This window comes from Salmo salar, chromosome 14, assembly GCF_965601325.2.
Source record: "Salmo salar chromosome 14, fSalSal1, whole genome shotgun sequence".
Taxonomy (NCBI): domain Eukaryota; kingdom Metazoa; phylum Chordata; class Actinopteri; order Salmoniformes; family Salmonidae; genus Salmo; species Salmo salar.
The window spans coordinates 8,898,469-8,916,678 of record NC_138304.1 but is presented as its reverse complement, the minus strand read 5'-3'; the positions used below and the strand labels follow the sequence as shown (position 1 = coordinate 8,916,678).

Below are 18,210 nucleotides of genomic sequence, written 5' to 3'. Positions count from 1 at the left end.
CAGGGTTCAATTCTTGGGCCAACTCTTTTCTCTGTATACATCAATGATGTCGCTCTTGCTGCTGGTGAGTCTTTGATCCACCTCTACGCAGACGACACCATTCTGTATACTTCTGGCCCTTCTTTGGACACTGTGTTAACAACCCTCCAGACGAGCTTCAATGCCATACAACTCTCCTTCCGTGGCCTCCAACTGCTCCTAAATACAAGTAAAACTAAATGCATGCTCTTCAACCGATCGCTGCCTGCACCTGCCTGCCTGTCCTGCATCACTACTCTGGACGGTTCTGACTTAGAATATGTGGACAACTACAAATACCTAGGTGTCTGGTTAGGCTGTAAACTCTCCTTCCAGACTCACATCAAACATCTCCAATCCAAAGTTAAATCAAGAATTGGCTTCCTATTTCACAACAAAGCATCCTTCACTCATGCTGCCAAACATACCCTCGTAAAACTGACCATCCTACCGATTCTCGACTTTGGCGATGTCATTTACAAAATAGCCTCCAATACCCTACTCAACAAACTGGATGCAGTCTATCACAGTGCCATCCGTTTTGTCACCAAAGCCCCATATACTACCCACCACTGCGACCTGTACGCTCTCGTTGGCTGGCCTTCGCTTCATAATCGTCGCCAAACCCACTGGCTCCAGGTCATCTACAAGACCCTGCTAGGTAAAGTCCCCCCTTATCTCTGCTCACTGGTCACCATAGCAGCACCCACCTGTAGCACGCGCTCCAGCAGGTATATCTCTCTGGTCACCCCCAAAGCCAATTCCTCCTTTGGCCGTCTCTCTTTCCAGTTCTCTGCTGCCAATGACTGGAACGAACTACAAAAATCTCTGAAACTGGAAACGCTTATCTCCCTCACTAGCTTTAAGCACCTGCTGTCAGAGCAGCTCACAGATCACTGCACCTGTACATAGCCCATCTATAATTTAGCCCAAACAACTACCTCTTCTCCTATTGTATTTATTTATTTTATTTTGCTCCTTTGCACCCCATTATCTATTTTTACTTTGCACTTTCTTCTACTACAAATCTACCATTCCAGTGTTTTACTTGCTATATTGTATTTACTTTGCCACCATGGACTTTTTTTGCCTTTACCTCCCTTATCTCACCTCATTTGCTCACATTGTACATAGACTTATTTTTCTACTGTATTATTGACTGTATATTTGTTTTACTCCATGTGTAACTCTGTTGTATGTTGTCGAACTGCTTTGCTTTATCTTGGCCAGGTCGCAATTGTAAATGAGAACTTGTTCTCAACTTACCTACCTGGTTAAATAAAGGTGAAATAAATAAAATAAAACATGGGTGCGCCAGCAAAGCCCACTGTCAATGTGGACCCCCAGGTACTTGTATGAGTTCACCTGCTTAATGTTCTTTCTGTGTACCACCATGGGGATGTAGTCTCCAATGGACTTAGAGTCAAGGATCATCTCCTTAGTTTTTTTCACATTCAGTTGTAGGTGATGTTCATCACACCATCTGATGAATCCTTCAATCGCCGCCCTGTAGCCGTTGGCGTCAGTCTTTGTTTAAGAGTCCGAGGACAACGGTTTTGTCCGAGAACTTAACTATGTAGTTGTTGCGGTGCTTGCAGAGCAGATGCAGTAGTTTGTGTACAGCGTGAAGAGGATAGGCGACCTTGAGGTGACCTTGAGGATAAGGCGCCTCTTCTTGAACTGCACTGTTGTTTAAGGGCTTGTAAGTAAGCATTTCACGGTAAGGTCTACACTTGTTGTATTCGGCGCATGTGAGAAATAAAGTTTGATTTGATTTATGGAAGCACTGTTGGCAGCCATTACAGATGTGAATCATTTTGAATAAGATTAGTATTGTGGTGGCAGAATCATGTTATGGGTATGCTTGTTGCTGGAAGGGGCTGGGGAGTTTGTTAGGATCAAAATAAATATGAAAAGAGCAAAGGACAGGTAAAAAGTTAGAGGAAAACCCGCCATAGTCTTCTAAATACCTAACCCTTAGATAGTTATTTTTTTGCGGAACAATTGCACAAATTCTAATGCTAAAGATACACCAGAATGGCTTCCTAAGAGGTGTTGAGTGTTCCTAAATAGTCTAGTAGTCTCAGTCCTGACCTAAATCTGCTTGAAAATATTATTGTCCATCAATGATTCCCAACCAAATATACTGAGTTTGAGTAATTTTGACAAAAACCCTAAGAGTTGTGCAAGGTTATTAGAATCTTATTAAAAATGATTCACAGCTCTAATGGCTGCCAAAGGTGCTTTCACACTGGGGTGTGAAGACATTCGCAATCAATACATTTTCATTTCTTAACATTTTCTGTAAATGTTCTTTCACTTTGAACAAGAGAAGTAAGTTGTAATCCCTTTTTATATTTAATTTTAGTATGAAGACAGTGCAATATGTAGACTTTCAGTAGCGACTGCATTGTTGGTTAAGGGCTTGTAAGTAAGCATTTCACTGTAAGGGTACATCTGTATTTGGCGCATGTGACAAATAAAATTTGATTTGATGTAGGAGCATACAAATGCAATCTTACTCCCAAGAAGGTAATTATCATGGATTTTTTTGTATAAAAAATCTAAGTATATCAAAAATTGGAATGATTGATAATAGTATTTTTTATATAAAAAAAATATCATTATTGATATAAACATGTAAATTATTGATATAAATTGTTTAAATTATTAATATAAAAAATGATATGAATATGTTAAAAGGGCTTTCTGTAATGCGTGGTACTTGACAAAACAACTTCTGTTATCCCCCCAGATAGCATATGAACACGTCATAAGCAAGAGAGGCATAATAATTCATGTCCAACTGTGTAAACTAGCAGGAAATGTGTTTTTAAATGTAAAAAACGGAGTTAGAGCTGTCAAATCCACTGCCGGCATTAAACCTAAAGAGGACATTACCATTGGCTGCACGGAGTAGCATTTAACAGAAAGCCTTGTTTTCAAACACTGGAATGTGAGATGTAATCTACACCTTGATTAGGATGATAGAAATCCTCATTATTTAGGTTAATGATTTTTCAATTTGAGCATAATTATTTCTATATAGCCTAGATTTTCTCGTTCTGAACTTTAATCCGAGTGGGGTGGATGTGGCTTCGTGACAGTGATCGCAAGAGCAGCTGCTCACCGATTTGATGCCTCCAATGCTGTTCCACCTCTGACACTGCCAAAACATCTGTATGTGGGTGTCGGCCTTTCCCGGTTAACGCTTGATCTGATTGAATCTAGCCTTTTAGGTCTTATTAATTCTGCTATATTCAACACATAAATAACCCAAGAACATGCATCATCAGTTAAAAATATAAATATATTATTTAACTAGGCAAGTCAGTTAAGAACAAATTCTTATTTACAATGATGGCCTACCAGGGAACAGTGGGTTAACTGCCTTGTTCAGTGGCAGAATGACAGATTGTTTTACCTTGTTAGCTCAGGGATTCGGTCCAGCAACCTTTTGGTTCCTGGGCCAACACTCTAACCACTAGGCTACTGTACCTGCCCCCTCAGTCAATGGTTTGGAAATGTCTTCACTACATTCCATTGTCCAATCATGTATTTTCAGATCAGTTACTTCAAAGAAGGAAGGGTGCATTTTATTGGAGCAGGGCCCTTCACCTCCAGAGGGTTGTATTTCAGCAAGCATTGTCCATGTAGACTGGGCCTGTCTGTAGGTAGATTGAGAATGTCCTATGATAGTCATGGTTGTGCATTGAGGGGGTGGAGCTCCTTCCCTAGACCCCAGTGCCCCAACCAGGAGGGTGCGGGGGAATAAAGTCTGGGGGAGGTTCAGGGAGGTCCTCCTGAGAGGTGTGTCCATTTGCTGAGGAAAGGAAAACAATATTTATTATTTAGATTATGTTTTGGGTTTGACCATATTATATTCCATTTGTGTGTGGTTTTTGTTTAACTATCCTTGTGGGTACCAGAAATCCTCAAAAGGATAGTAAAACAAGGAAAATTCAGACAGGAGGAAAATTGCTATTTTAGAATTAGGGTTAGGGCTTATGATAAGGTTAAGGTTTAGGGAAAATAGGATTTTGAAAGGGAATACATTTTTGGTCCCCATAAGGATGTGCGTACAGTTGTCAGAAGTTTACATACACTTTTATGTTGGAGTCATTAAAACTCATTTTTCAACCACTTCACTAATTCCTTGTTAACAAACAATAGTTTTGACAAGTCAGTTAGGACATCTACTTTGTGCATGACACAAGTAATTTTTCCAACAATTGTTTACAGACAGATTATTTCACTTATAATTCACTGTATCACAATTCCAGTGGGTCAGAAGTTTACATACACTAAGTTGACTGTGCCTTTAAACAGCGTGGAAAATTGCAGAAAATGATGTCATTGCTTTAGAAGCTTCTGATAGGCTAATTGACACCATTTGAGTCAATTGGAGGTGTACCTGTGGATGTATTTCAAGGCCTACCTTCAAACTCAGTGCCTCTTTGCTTGACATCATGGGAAATCAAAATAAATCAGCCAAGACCTCAGAAATAAAATTGTAGACCTCCACAAGTCTGCTTCATCCTTGGGAGCAATTTCCAAACGCCTGAAGGTACCTCGCTCATCTGTACATACAATAGTACAGATGAATAGCAAGTATAATCACCATGGGACCACACAGCCGTCATACCGCTCAAGAAGGAGACGTGTTCTGTCTCATAGAGATGAACGTACTTTGGTACGAAAATGTGCAAATCAATCCCAGAACAACAGCAAAGGACCTTGTGAAGATGCTCGAGGAAACCGGTACAAAAGTATCTATATCCACAGTAAAACGAGTCCTATATCGACATAACCTGAAAGGCCGTTCAGCAAGGAAGAAGCCACTGCTCCAAAACCACCATAAAAAAGCCAGACTACGGTTTGCAACTGCACATGGGGACAAAGATCATACTTTTTAGAGAAATGTCCTCTGGTCATAATGACCATCATTATGTTTGGAGGGAAAAGGGGGAGGTTTGCAAGCTGAAGAACACCACCCCAACCGGGCAGCACGGGGGTGGCAGCATCATGTTGTGGGGGTGCTTTGCTGCAGGAGGGACTGGTGCACTTCACAAAATAGATGGCATCATGAGAAAGGAAAATGATGTGGATGTATTGAAGCAACATTTGAAGCAACATCAGTCAGAAAGTTAAAGCTTGGTTGCAAATGGGTCTTCCAAATGAACAATGGCCCCAAGCATACTTCCATAGTTGTGGCAAAATGGCTTAATGACAACAAAGTCAAGGTATTGGAGTGGCCATCACAAAGCCCTGACCTCAATCCCATACAAAAGTTGTGGGCAGAACTGAAAAAGCGTGTGCGAGCAAGGAGGCCTACAAACGGAACGTTTGACCCAGGTGAAATAATTTAAAGGCAATGCTACCAAATACTAATTGAGTGTATGTAAACTTCTGACCCACTGGGAATGTGAAAGCTGAAATAAATCATTCTCTCTACTATTATACTGACATTTCACATTAAATTAAATTGGTGATCCTAACTTACCTAAGACAGAGAATTTTTACTAGGATTAAATGTCAGGAATTGTGAAAAATTAATTTAAATGTATTTGGCTAAGGTGTATGTAAACTTCTGACTTCAACTGTATGTGTGTAATTGTATCACCTCTGTGCACAGTAGGTGTGGAAGGGCTGGAGGCAGGCAGACTAGTCAGGTGCAGAGTGGAGCTGATGGTTGATGCTCTCCTCACTGCCATCTGGTAGTTCTTGTACAGGATGGCCCCATACTAAACAAAGATAGATACAATAGGTACACACAACATACAGTGCAGTGAAAAAGTATTTGCCCCTTTTTGAATTTTCCCTACTTTTGCATATTTTTGATACTGAATGTTATCAGATATTCAACCAAAACCTAATATTAAATAAATGGAACCTGAGAAACCTACATTCCAAGTAAAGACAATATGTTGTGTTTCCTACAGGTTATAGAGAAGAGCACAAGCTCTGAACTCTTTACTGTCATTGTAAAAGAGCTTGTGCTCTTCTCTACAGTATTCACTGTAGTGTTTTTGCAGACTTTAGTCCGCAAAAACACTACAGTGAATACTATAGTATTTATACCATAGTATACTATAGTATTTTTTTCATGTGGGAGTTGCTAGGACCATACTGGAAAGAATAATGTGAAAAGAATATAACTGAGCCTGCACAGTACAGCTCAGGTTGGCAAGATAGTAGGAAAAGAGTATTAATAAAGCCTGACCTTGGCTACTCTGATGGAGTTGACCCAGAGGGAGAGAGTGTGCTCATCATCACAACACAGGAATCTGATGTGTTGGGACTCCTTCTGGATCTGAGGATGCTTTGGGGAAAAGAACAGAACAAATGGTATTGATGGTAATCTCTGCTCTTAGCGCAACATCTCCTGTGCATGCAATGTATGTCACAAAATACTGTATTGATGCTTGATTCACTGCGCCGTCTTTGTTCAAGTAGTCCAGTATTTTTGTTGTTGTTGTAGTTCATCAAATAGACAACAGGGGGCAGCCAATGCTCACATGAGTCAAGCCATTAGAGGAGCACTATTTGTATTGCACTACCATGTTTCAAGTTTGATTAGTCGTATGTACAGGATACACATTGTATACACTGTCCAACGAAATGCTTACATCCATGTGGGTTGCACTACCATGTTCTCAAACCCTCTCACATTAAGAACCTTTCTCGTTCATGTTAATGCCTGAACATTATCATACACACAAAATAAATGGTGAGTAAAAAATAAAGGCCCTAATTTGAACCATAGCTTTGTTGCCTGTTTGAAATCAAATTTGAAGATAAACTATTTTTTTACTAGAAGGGTTCTTTGGCTGTCCCCATAGGAGAACCCTTTGAATAATCTTTTTTGGTTCCCGGTAGGACCCTTTAGGGTTCCATGTAGGCCCCTTTCCACAGAGAGTTCTACGTGGAACCAAAAAGGGTTCTCCCTGGAACCAAAAAGGGTTATTTCTATTGGGACAGCTGAAGAATCCTTTTGGAACACTTTTTTCTAAGAGTTTATGGACACTGGTGAGGAATAATTTTTTCTCCAAAATGGACAGAAAAGAATTCTGGTCATATGTTGTTGTTATCAACCATACAGTTTAAATATGCTAAAATTCAAGGTAAACAGCAACTTAAGTTAACTGCTATAATGTACCTTTAAAAACAGATCATTGTCAGACGTGGTTCTGCAAGTAACTGACATAAATATTAGAGACAGACATTATTACAGACCATTTCCGGAGACCTTCTCCCCTTCCTCACCTCGCTCATCAACTCATCCTTGACCGCTGGCTACGTCCCTTCCGTCTTCAAGAGAGCGAGAGTTGCACCCCTTCTGAAAAAACCTACACTCGATCCCTCCGATGTCAACAACTACAGACCAGTATCCCTTCTTTCTTTTCTCTCCAAAACTCTTGAACGTGCCGTCCTTGGCCAGCTCTCCTGCTATCTCTCTCAGAATGACCTTCTTGATCCTAATCAGTCAGGTTTCAAGACTGGGCATTCAACTGAGACTGCTCTTCTCTGTGTCACGGAGGCTCTCCGCACTGCTAAAGCTAACTCTCTCTCCTCTGCTCTCATCCTTCTAGACCTATCTGCTGCCTTTGATACTGTGAACCATCAGATCCTCCTCTCCACCCTCTCCGAGTTGGGCATCTCCGGCGCGGCCCACGCTTGGATTGCGTCCTACCTGACAGGTCGCTCCTACCAGGTGGCGTGGCGAGAATCTGTCTCCGCACCATGCGCTCTCACCACTGGTGTCCCCCAGGGCTCTGTTCTAGGCCCTCTCCTATTCTCGCTATACACCAAGTCACTTGGCTCTGTCATATCCTCACATGGTCTCTCCTATCATTGCTATGCAGACGACACACAATTAATCTTCTCCTTTCCCCCTTCTGATAACCAGGCGGCGAATCGCATCTCTGCATGTCTGTCAGACATATCAGTGTGGATGACGGATCACCAGCTCAAGCTGAACCTCGGCAAGACGGAGCTGCTCTTCCTCCCGGGGAAGGACTGCCCCTTCCATGATCTCGCCATCACGGTTGACAACTCCCTTGTGTCCTCCTCCCAGAGTGCTAAGAACCTTGGCGTGATCCTGGACAACACCCTGTCGTTCTCCACTAACATCAAGGCGGTGACCCGATCCTGTAGGTTCATGCTCTACAACATTCGCAGAGTACGACCCTGCCTCACACAGGAAGCGGCGCAGGTCCTAATCCAGGCACTTGTCATCTCCCATCTGGATTACTGCAACTCGCTGTTGGCTGGGCTCCCTGCCTGTGCCATTAAACCCCTACAACTCATCCAGAACGCCGCAGCCCGTCTGGTGTTCAACCTTCCCAAGTTCTCTCACGTCACCCCGCTCCTCCGCTCTCTCCACTGGCTTCCAGTTGAAGCTCGCATCCGCTACAAGACCATGGTGATTGCCTACGGAGCTGTGAAGGGAATGGCACCTCCATACCTTCAGGCTCTGATCAGGCCCTACACCCAAACAAGGGCACTGCGTTCATCCACCACTGGCCTGCTGGCCCCCCTACCTCTGAGGAAGCACAGTTCCCGCTCAGCCCAGTCAAAACTGTTCGCTGCTCTGGCACCCCAATGGTGGACCAAGCTCCCTCACGACGCCAGGACAGCGGAGTCAATCACCACCTTCCGGAGACACCTGAAACCCCACCTCTTTAAGGAATACCTAGGATAGGATAAAGTAATCCTTCTAACCCCCCCCCCCCTTAAAAGATTTAGATGCACTATTGTAAAGTGGTTGTTCCACTGGATATCATAAGGTGAATGCACCATTTTGTAAGTCGCTCTGGATAAGAGCGTCTGCTAAATGACTTAAATGTAAATGTAATGTAATGTAAAATATTAAGCAACCAATATTGAAAAGCAACCAAAGTGCCTGTCAAACATGGGAAAACCATACTGTCCATATACTTATGAATTAACATAAATATAAAATATTTCCAATGTGGTCTCAGGGCAATTCATATTATTCTGTACATAAATCTGTGGCACTCAATTTAGTATGATATATTAAGTTACTTAGGTTACATTATGAATGTAATAGTGGTCGTACAATATCATGTCTCACCCGGCAATGCCATTACATAATTACTTGTTACTTTTATTATCTGTATATTTTTAAACTGCACTGTTGGTTAGCGGCTCGTAAGTAAGCATTTCACTGTAAGGTCTCCACCTTTTGTATTCGGCGCTTGTGACTAATACGATTTGATTTGATTGGAATAGCATACGGTTTGGATAATGTAACTTATCATACATCTTGAATCAGCAGGTATAGTAACACTGCACTGTAACAACAAATTAGAATTATGGGGAGCATTTACATTGGCGGTTAGGGGAACTAACGATAAAGGTTAGGTTCATTTATGGAAAAAGGTTAGGAGAACTAAAACGACAAAGCTTAGGTGAATTTACGTAGTAGGTTCGGCAAAGGAGACTGGTAAGGGGAGGACGGCTCAGAATAATGGTTGGCATGGAGTGAATGGAATGGTACCAAACACAAGGAAACTATGTGTTTATACTATTCCATTAATTCCGTTCGAGCCATTACTATAAGCCGTCCCCCGATTTAAAGTGCCAGCAGCCACCACTGGTGAATGGGGTTAACATTTTACATTTTAGTCATTTAGCAGACGCTCTTATCCAGAGCAACTTACAGTAGTGAATGCATACATTTCATTTCATACATTTTTTTTTTTTTTTTTTTTTTCCTGTGCTGGCCCCCCGTGGGAATCGAACCCACAACACTGGCGTTGCAAACACCATGCTCTACCAACTGAGCTACAGGGAAGGCTAATAGCTTCAACATCTTTGTTACATGAACTCTCTTCTTCTTTCCCAAACTGCCTTCATCCACCCCAGATGGGACTCGAACCCACAATCCCTGGCTTAGAAGGCCATTGCCTTATCCATTAGTTTAGAATAAGACCAAGTGGGGATTTTTTTGTATGGACGTCTATGAGAGACTGTCATATTTGGTCCACAACATTTATTGCTAATTTGCTACGTGAAGCTTATTTGATCCAATAGAACTTTCGTAATGTTTAGGTTTTTACAAATGAACTGATAAGTGGATGCTCGTGACAACTTTGAGAAAAAATATTTTATATCAGAGTTGTGTCTGTTGTTTACACACGTATCTGCCCTCTCATTAGCTAGAACGTTCCCACCTGATCTCACCTCCTCCTGCCTGCCGTCCTCCTTTGTGGACATTCATCTCCTAGCAACCAATTCCATGAGCAGCAGCACTTAAATTGCAATTTTGTAAAAACGAATTATAATTTTTTTGCGTTGCTGTCTTCTGCCAATCTAGAAGAACTGGAAGATACTTTTCTTTTGTGTAAATAGTTTGGAGTGATTTTGAGACATTTATCGACTTGGTTCTTGCTAGACTCCCCTGCTGAATCATCAGGCAACACAAGGAAGGAATCGGATAGGAGGACCATAAACCCAACAAGGACAACAACAAGAATTAGGACATATATAAGAAAACAAAACCAACAGAGAGAGAAAGAGAGGATTTCTGGAGGATAGTTCAGGCCTTGATAGTGAAACAAGCATTCAGACGAACAAACCTAGCAAAATAGCACAAACATTCCGAACATTGAGAGAGTATCTTAATTTATGTGTAATGTGTTGTTTCATTGAAAAACACATTCAATATCTTTATTTGTATTATTAATAAAATGTGCATTGTTTTAAAAGTGCATTTATCTACAGGTGCTTTTTTTAAATAAGCACTTTCATCAAGTAAGCACTTCACATCATTCTAGAGCAGAGTGGATTGTTAAAACAGGTCACCATGGAGATGAATATGGATGCATTCTCTAAGCGTTGTTTCAGAGACCTTGCCATCACGTATCCTGAAAATGTTACAAGTGAGTCAGGAAAAAAGAAATTCAAAAAGAAATTGCTAAGAGAAGAGAATCCCCAGAGACTTCATCCTAAAAGTGAACAGGAAAATTAAAGGAGACCTTTTGTCCTACATGGATGATCCTAATGCTTGGCACACAGCTCTCCATAAGACCTTAAAATGTCAGAAAACACAACAATGAGGCAACTGTACATTGATTCCACCCCCAAATGTAACATTCATATTCATAACAACGGCACTGTGATGGATCAAGGTTCGGAGGCCAGTCTGGATCAATTTGTCCACTACTTCGACCAAATAAAACCTCTTGTTGCTGAACTTAAAACCGCTCCACTCTCACTACCTACAACAGCCTCCACTCCCTCTGTTCCCCAGTATGTAGTCCCCAGTGTCCCTCTCCCTCCCTCGCCTGCAGCAGACACAGCCCTGATCATGCCTCTCTCACACGTGACACCTGCATCATATAGAGGAGATCAGCCTGGTGCGTCAGCATAGGGGTGAGATCCAGGAGCTGCAGTGTGCAATGAAAAATGTTGAGGAGAACAACCAGGCTCTCAGGATGGAAGTGCGCACTCTTAGAGAGGAACTGTCCAGCACAGACAACACCAGCCACATGCACGACCTCCAGAAGGAGCTACAGTACATGAGCTAAGGCAGGAATTTCTCAGCCACCACCATCCATCTACAAAGAGTCACACAAAAACCCAGGACCAGGCCAACAGCTGAGTCAGAACCCACCAACCAACCCAACCAACAAATGCACCAACCCAGCTGACCATCTCCATGCCCATCTCACGGCCTGTAATTACTCCCATCACTCCTGCCATCCTCCATAGACTTGACGAAAAACCAGATATTATATTAATGATGGACTCAAATGGAAAGTTTATATAGAGAATAAACTTTTCCCAAATAAAAAGGTGTCAAAGTTATGGTGCCCCACAACAGAGAGAGCTACTGGGTGAAATACCACAGTGTGCCATCACAGCAGCAAGATTTGTGACCTTTTGCCACAAGAAAAGGGCAACCAGTGAAGAACAAACACCATTGTAAATACAACCCAGATTTATTTTTATTTATTTTCCCTTTTGTACTTTAACTATTTGCACATCGTTACAACGCTGTATTTGTAATGCCTTTTATTATTTTGGAACTTCTGTGAGTGTAATGTTTACTGTTCATTTTTATTGTTTATTTCACTTTGTATATTATCTACTTCACTTGCTTTGGCAATGTTAACATATCTTTCCCATGCCAATAAAGCCCCTTGAATTGAAATTGAGTTGAATTGAGAGCTATGGAGCTCATGACTGTGGCCCAGCTTGCTCACCAAGCCATATCATCACTCACACCTGGGGACCAATGACCTGCGTGCCCAACATGAGAGGGTGGCCACATCACTAAGGGGACTGATAGACAGGGCCTCCACCATCTTACCCCTTGCAAAGATAGTAATATCTACCCTGCTCCAGAGGAGAGAATTTCAATAATGCCACCATCCAGAGGGTAAATGCCAGCCTCTCTCGGGACTGTGTGCTATGGCTCACTATTCCACCCTCAGCCTGCACTGTCTTTATGACAATGTATACCTGTACAAAGAGACAGTCTTAAAGGATGTTGCTCTGCGTGGCCAGTCCACCTCACCCACCAACTCCCTGAGACAAATAAGACACTCCTTTAGACCTGAATCCGGTGGCGCCTTATAGAGATAGAAGAACAGCCAGCAACCCTGCCCCCCACACCACCCTACACCACTTCTCTCCCAAGAATTGCATGCAGATAGACTGAGCGATGCCCAAGCCGCAAACAGTCAGTGGCCCCATGCACAGTTTGGAGCATCGGGGGTCACACTGCCCTCCACACCACCCTCTTCAATTCCCACTACAACCTCCTTCTCATACTACCAGACTAGGTCCGCCTCAGCACAGCTCTACCAGACCCGGCCCATCACAGCACAGCTCAACCAGACCCGGCCCATCACAGCACAGCTCTACCAGACCCGGCCCATCACAGCACAGCTCTACCAGACCTGACCCATCACAGCACAGATCCACCAGACCCGGCCCATCACAGCACAGCTCTATCAGACTAGGCCCACCTCAACTACCCAGCTCTACACAGCACCGACCACTACCCTAGGGTGTGGCAAAACACTGTGGATGGTAGTGTTGATGCAGTCCACACCAAGTATCATTCACATCATCAGCCCTCATGTGCTGAGAGTTTGGAGCTTTGCCAGTCACACTGCCCTCCACACCACCCTCAATTCCCCCTACAACCTCCCTCCCAAGCTAGTTTTGGTTACCCTCCCTACTCCCATTCCCAGGACAGGCCTGGGACACTTCTTCCCCCCCATGGCAGCCCCAACCCTGCAAAATTAGCCACACCAAAGCCTCCTGTGCACACCCATAATGGAGCATTGGCGGGAGCTTCATCAGGGTGGACTGAGCTCTGCCAACACTGCTCTCCCAGTTCCCACTCCAGCCCCTGCATCCAGTGACTTGAGGGATGTCTGTCAAATGCTCAGTCTACTCTGCTCTCATGTGGTTGGCCAGGGACCTTGGCAAAGTCTCAGCTCACTCAACAAATAGCTGCAGATGACCCTATGTCTGTCAGCTCTTATGGGAATGAGCTGAATACCCCCCAGACTTTAAATCTAGTAGGGGGCTTGGGCTAATGCACCTAAATGTGCGAAGTATGATTGAAAAAATGGACACAATTGACATTTGGGAACAGGTTCTCTCGGAAACATGGTTAAATGGTTCTGTAACTGATAAAGACATTGAAGTAAATGATTATAATGTATTTAGGTGTGACAGATTACAGAAAGGGGAGGAGTGGCCATATATGTCAAATCTAATTTCATGGAGTGTCAATCTTCAGATATTTCTCTTCCCAAGAAATTTGAGCTCCTGGTTGTAGATGTGTCCATAAACCAGAATACACATTTATTTGTTAATGGGATTTACCGCCCCCCTGCTGCCATGGCAGACGTTATTGGTGGTATAGCTGAGTGTTTAACACTTTTTTTGTCCTTGGAGTTGGTCATTTGAGGGGATTTGAGTCTGGATTGGCTATCACCGGCCACAGATCAATTTAAGAGTATATGCATTGATTTTAGTCTGACTCAATTGATCTCAAAATGCACACGGCTAAATGTGAGAAACCCTGTGAACTCATTGATTGATTTAATTCTCACTAATAAGCCCCATAAATATTTGTCTAGTAGAGTATTTGCATATGATCTCAGTGATCATTGTCCTATAGTATAGTACAGAAAAATACTAATCCTTGTTTAATTAAGATTCTCCTCAAGTGATTTTACATTACATGTTCTTTTCTGATTTAGCCACTCTCCTGTATTACTGACCCTGAGTTGGCTCTAGAACATTTCTTCCCTGCCTAATTTTCTCTCAGCAGGCTTTTTATCTAAGAGAAACTGTGGTTTAATTGACGTCAATCAACTGCTTTTCCCTCTGCCAGCCTCTAGCTGACTCAATGGCTAACCCTTCAATTTCTAGTGAATCTTTGTTTTCATTTCAACAATTTACTATCTGTGATGTGCTAGATGCCTTGATTAAGATTGATGTAAAAAAGAAAATCTAGGTCTGATATGCTTGATCCATATCTGTTGCAGCTCTCTGCCCCGCTGATTGCTGAATCATTAACCCATATTTTTAACATGACGATTATCTGGTACTATCCCCAAGGTTTGGAAGGCGGGCAATGTACTCCACCTTCATAAAGATGATGACCCTTGTGACCTAAATAATTATTGCCCTATTTCTAAAATCTCTTGCCCAGGTAAAATGTTACAATCCTTGATTAATTCTCAGCTAAGACCTTTCTTATCTAAGAAATGTATTCTAAATGTACAGTACCGGTCAAAAGTTTGGACACACCTACTCATTCAATACTTTTTCTTTAGTTTAACTATTTTCTACGTTGTAGAATAATAGTGAAGACATCAAAACTATAAAATAACACAGATGGAATCATGTAGTAACCAAAAAAGTGTTAAACAAATCAAAATATATTTTAGATTCTTCAAAGTAGCCACCCTTTGCCTTGATGACACCTTTGCACACTCTTGGCATTCTCTCAACCAGTTTCATGGAATGCAATTTAATTAACAGGTGTGCCTTGTTAATTTGTGGAATTTCTTCCCTTCTTAATGCGTTTGTGCCAATCAGTTGTTATGACAAGGTAAGGGTGGTATACAGAAGATAGCCCTATTTGGTAATGACCAAGTCCATATTATGGCAAGAACAGCTCAAATAAGCAAAGAGAAATGACAGTCCATCATTACTTTAAGACATGAAGGTCAGTCAATCTGGAAAATTTCGAGAACTTTGGAAGTTTTTTCAAGTGCAGTCGCAAAAACCATCAAGCGCTATGATGAAACTGGCTCTCATGAGGACCGCCACAGGAAAGGAAGACCCAGAAGAGGATAAAGTTAATTAGAGTTAACTGCACCGCAAATTGCAGCTCAAACAAATGCTTCACAGAGTTCAAGTAACAGACACATCTCAACATCAATTGTTCAGAGGAGACTGCATGAATCAGGCCTTCATGGTCGAATTGCTGCAAAGAAACCACTACTAAAGGACACTAATAAAAATAAGAGACTTGCTTGGGCCAGGAAACACCAGCATTGGACATTAGACTGGGGGAAATCTGTCCTTTGGTCTGATGACTCCAAATGTTCGATTTTTGGTTCCAACCGCAGTGTCTTTGTGAGATGCAAAGTAGGTGAACGGATGATCTCTGCATGTGTAGTTCCCACCGTGAAGCATGTAGGAGGTGGTGTGATGGTGTGTGGGTGCTTTTCTGATGACACTGTCAGTGATTTATTTAGAATTCAAGGCACACTTAACCAGCACGGCTACCGCAGCAATCTGCAATGATACGCCATCCCATCTGTACGCCATCCCATGTGTTTTTCAACAGGACAATGACCCAACACACCTCCAGGCTATGTAAGGGCTATTTGACCAAGAAGGAGAGGGATGGAGTGCTGCATCAGATGACCTGGCCTCCACAATCACCCAACCTCAACCCAATTGAGATGGTTTGGGATGAGTTGGACCTCAGAGTGAAGATAAAGCAGCCAACAAGTGCTCAGCATATGTGGGAACTCCTTCAAGACTGTTGGAAAAGCATTCCAGGTGAAGTTGGTAGAGAGAATGCCAAGAGTGTGCAAAGCTATCATCAAGGCAAAGGGTGGCTACTGAAGAATCTAAAATGTATTTTGATTTGTTTAACACTTTCTGGTTATTACATGATTCCATTTGTGTTGTTTCTTAGTTTTGATGTCTTCACTATTATTCTATAATGTTGAAAATAGTATAAATAAGGAAAACCCCTTGAATGAGTAGGTGTTTCCAAACTTTTGACTGGTACTGTACATCAGTAAGGTTTTACGCCAGGTCATAGCACTATCTCTGCTGCATCCCTAGTAATAAATAATACGGTTAATTGTATGGATAAAAGGCAACATTGTGCTGCCCTCTTAATTGACCTGTAAAAGGCTTTCAATACTGTTGATCACTCACTGCTAATTCCAAGGCTTTCCTCAATTGGCCTAGACCAGGCTGCATGTAACTGGTTAAAAAATGACTTGACAGATAGACATTGAGTTCTATCTACTGATGGTGTTAAATCAGGTTTCCTGGATATCACAAAAGGTGTCTCGCAGGGGTCGATTCTGGGTCCTGTACTTTTTACTGTTTGCATTTGCAATATCGACTTGTCTGTAAAAAAAACTGTAACCTACACTTGTATGCCGATAATACTGTTGTGTATGCTATTGCTCCCACGGTTGACCAGGCTCTATCTGAACTATAGTCTGCCTTCATTGTATTACAGAAACACTTTATTGACCTGAAATTAGTATTGGATGCAGGTAAAACTAAGCATATGTTGTTCTCTAGAGCACATAAAAATAACTCTGATTTAAACTTATGTACTTTGGATGGTGTCCATATTGATCGTGTCCCTGCTAATAAATATCTGGGCATCTGGATAGATGAAAAGCTGTCTTTTAAAAAGCATATGGAGGAGTTAGTTAATAAGCTGAGAATAAAAATGTGCTCTTCTATATAAATAGGACCTGACTCTCACTAAATAGTAGATAGCAGATTATTCAATCAACGTTCCCATCGGTCCTAGACTATGGTGACATCATCTATATGGACGCAACTGCCACTTCATTAAAACCTGTTAGGGCTAGGGGGCAGTATTTGCACGGCCGGATAAAAAAACGTACCCGATTTAATCTGGTTATTACTACTGCCCAGAAACTAGAATATGCATATAATTATTGGCTTTGGATAGAAAACACCCTAAAGTTTCTAAAACTGTTTGAATGGTGTCTGTGAGTATAACAGAACTCATATGGCAGTCAAAACCCTGAGACAAATCCTGACAGGAAACTGAAATCTGATGTGTGGATATCACTTCAAACATTTGCCATTGAAACACACAGTGGCTTGCGATTCATTTAGCCTCCTACCATCAAAATTGACTGAAAGAGAGGATGTTTACCTTGGTCACAGGAAATGGGCCATTACCATTGTGACGTCGGCGCCCATGGGTACTCTCCCTTTTCGAAACGTTTTGAAAGACAATGCAACCATCCCAATGGAATATTATTGAAGCCCTGGTTGAAAAAGCCCCTAAAGATTTATGTTATACAATGTTTGACATGTTTGAACGAACTTAAATATATTTTTTTTGCTCATTCCTGACGACAAGTCAGACGCAGACGGTACATTTTCACTAGCCTTCGGAGCGCGCTAACGCTATTGGGACATAAATTATTAACTGTTTTGAACAAAACTACATTTGTTATGGACCTGGGAATCCTAGAAGTGCCTTCTGATAAAGATAATCAAAGGTAAGGGATTATTTACAATATTATTTTTGATGGTTGATCGTTCCAAGATGGCTCAAAACATGTATAGCCTAGACAATTTTTCTGGACATACCACGTCATTTATTGCAAAGTGTGATTTCCCAGTAAAGTTATTTTTAAATCTGGCAAAGAGATGGCATTCAAGACATGTTAATCTATAAGTCTTTGACTGACAATATTACATTTTAACAATGTTTTCGAATAGTAATTTTGTAAATTGTAGCGCTAATAAACCGGAAGCATTTGAGGCAAAAGATTTTCTGAACGGCACACGCCGATGTAAAATGCTGTTTTTATATATAAATATGAACTTTATCGAACAAAAAATGCATGTGTTGTGTAACATGATGTCCTAGGAGTGTCATCTGATGAA

The 18,210-nt window shown here is 41.8% G+C and overlaps 1 protein-coding gene across 1 annotated transcript in view; it reads right to left on the bottom strand.

Moving 5' to 3' along the window:
• Positions 1–3,309: 3,309 nt before the first annotated feature.
• Positions 3,310–18,210, bottom strand: part of LOC106568696 (amyloid beta A4 precursor protein-binding family B member 1-interacting protein) — a 35,962-nt gene continuing 21,061 nt past the window's right edge. Inside the window, exons 11-13 of the mRNA XM_014139262.3 lie at positions 6,242–6,340; positions 5,642–5,762; positions 3,310–3,841 (exon numbers count right to left, since the gene is read on the bottom strand). Coding sequence (XP_013994737.3) covers positions 3,753–3,841; positions 5,642–5,762; positions 6,242–6,340 — 309 coding nt within the window. The 3' untranslated portion in view covers positions 3,310–3,752. The remainder of the gene's footprint in view (positions 3,842–5,641; positions 5,763–6,241; positions 6,341–18,210) is intronic.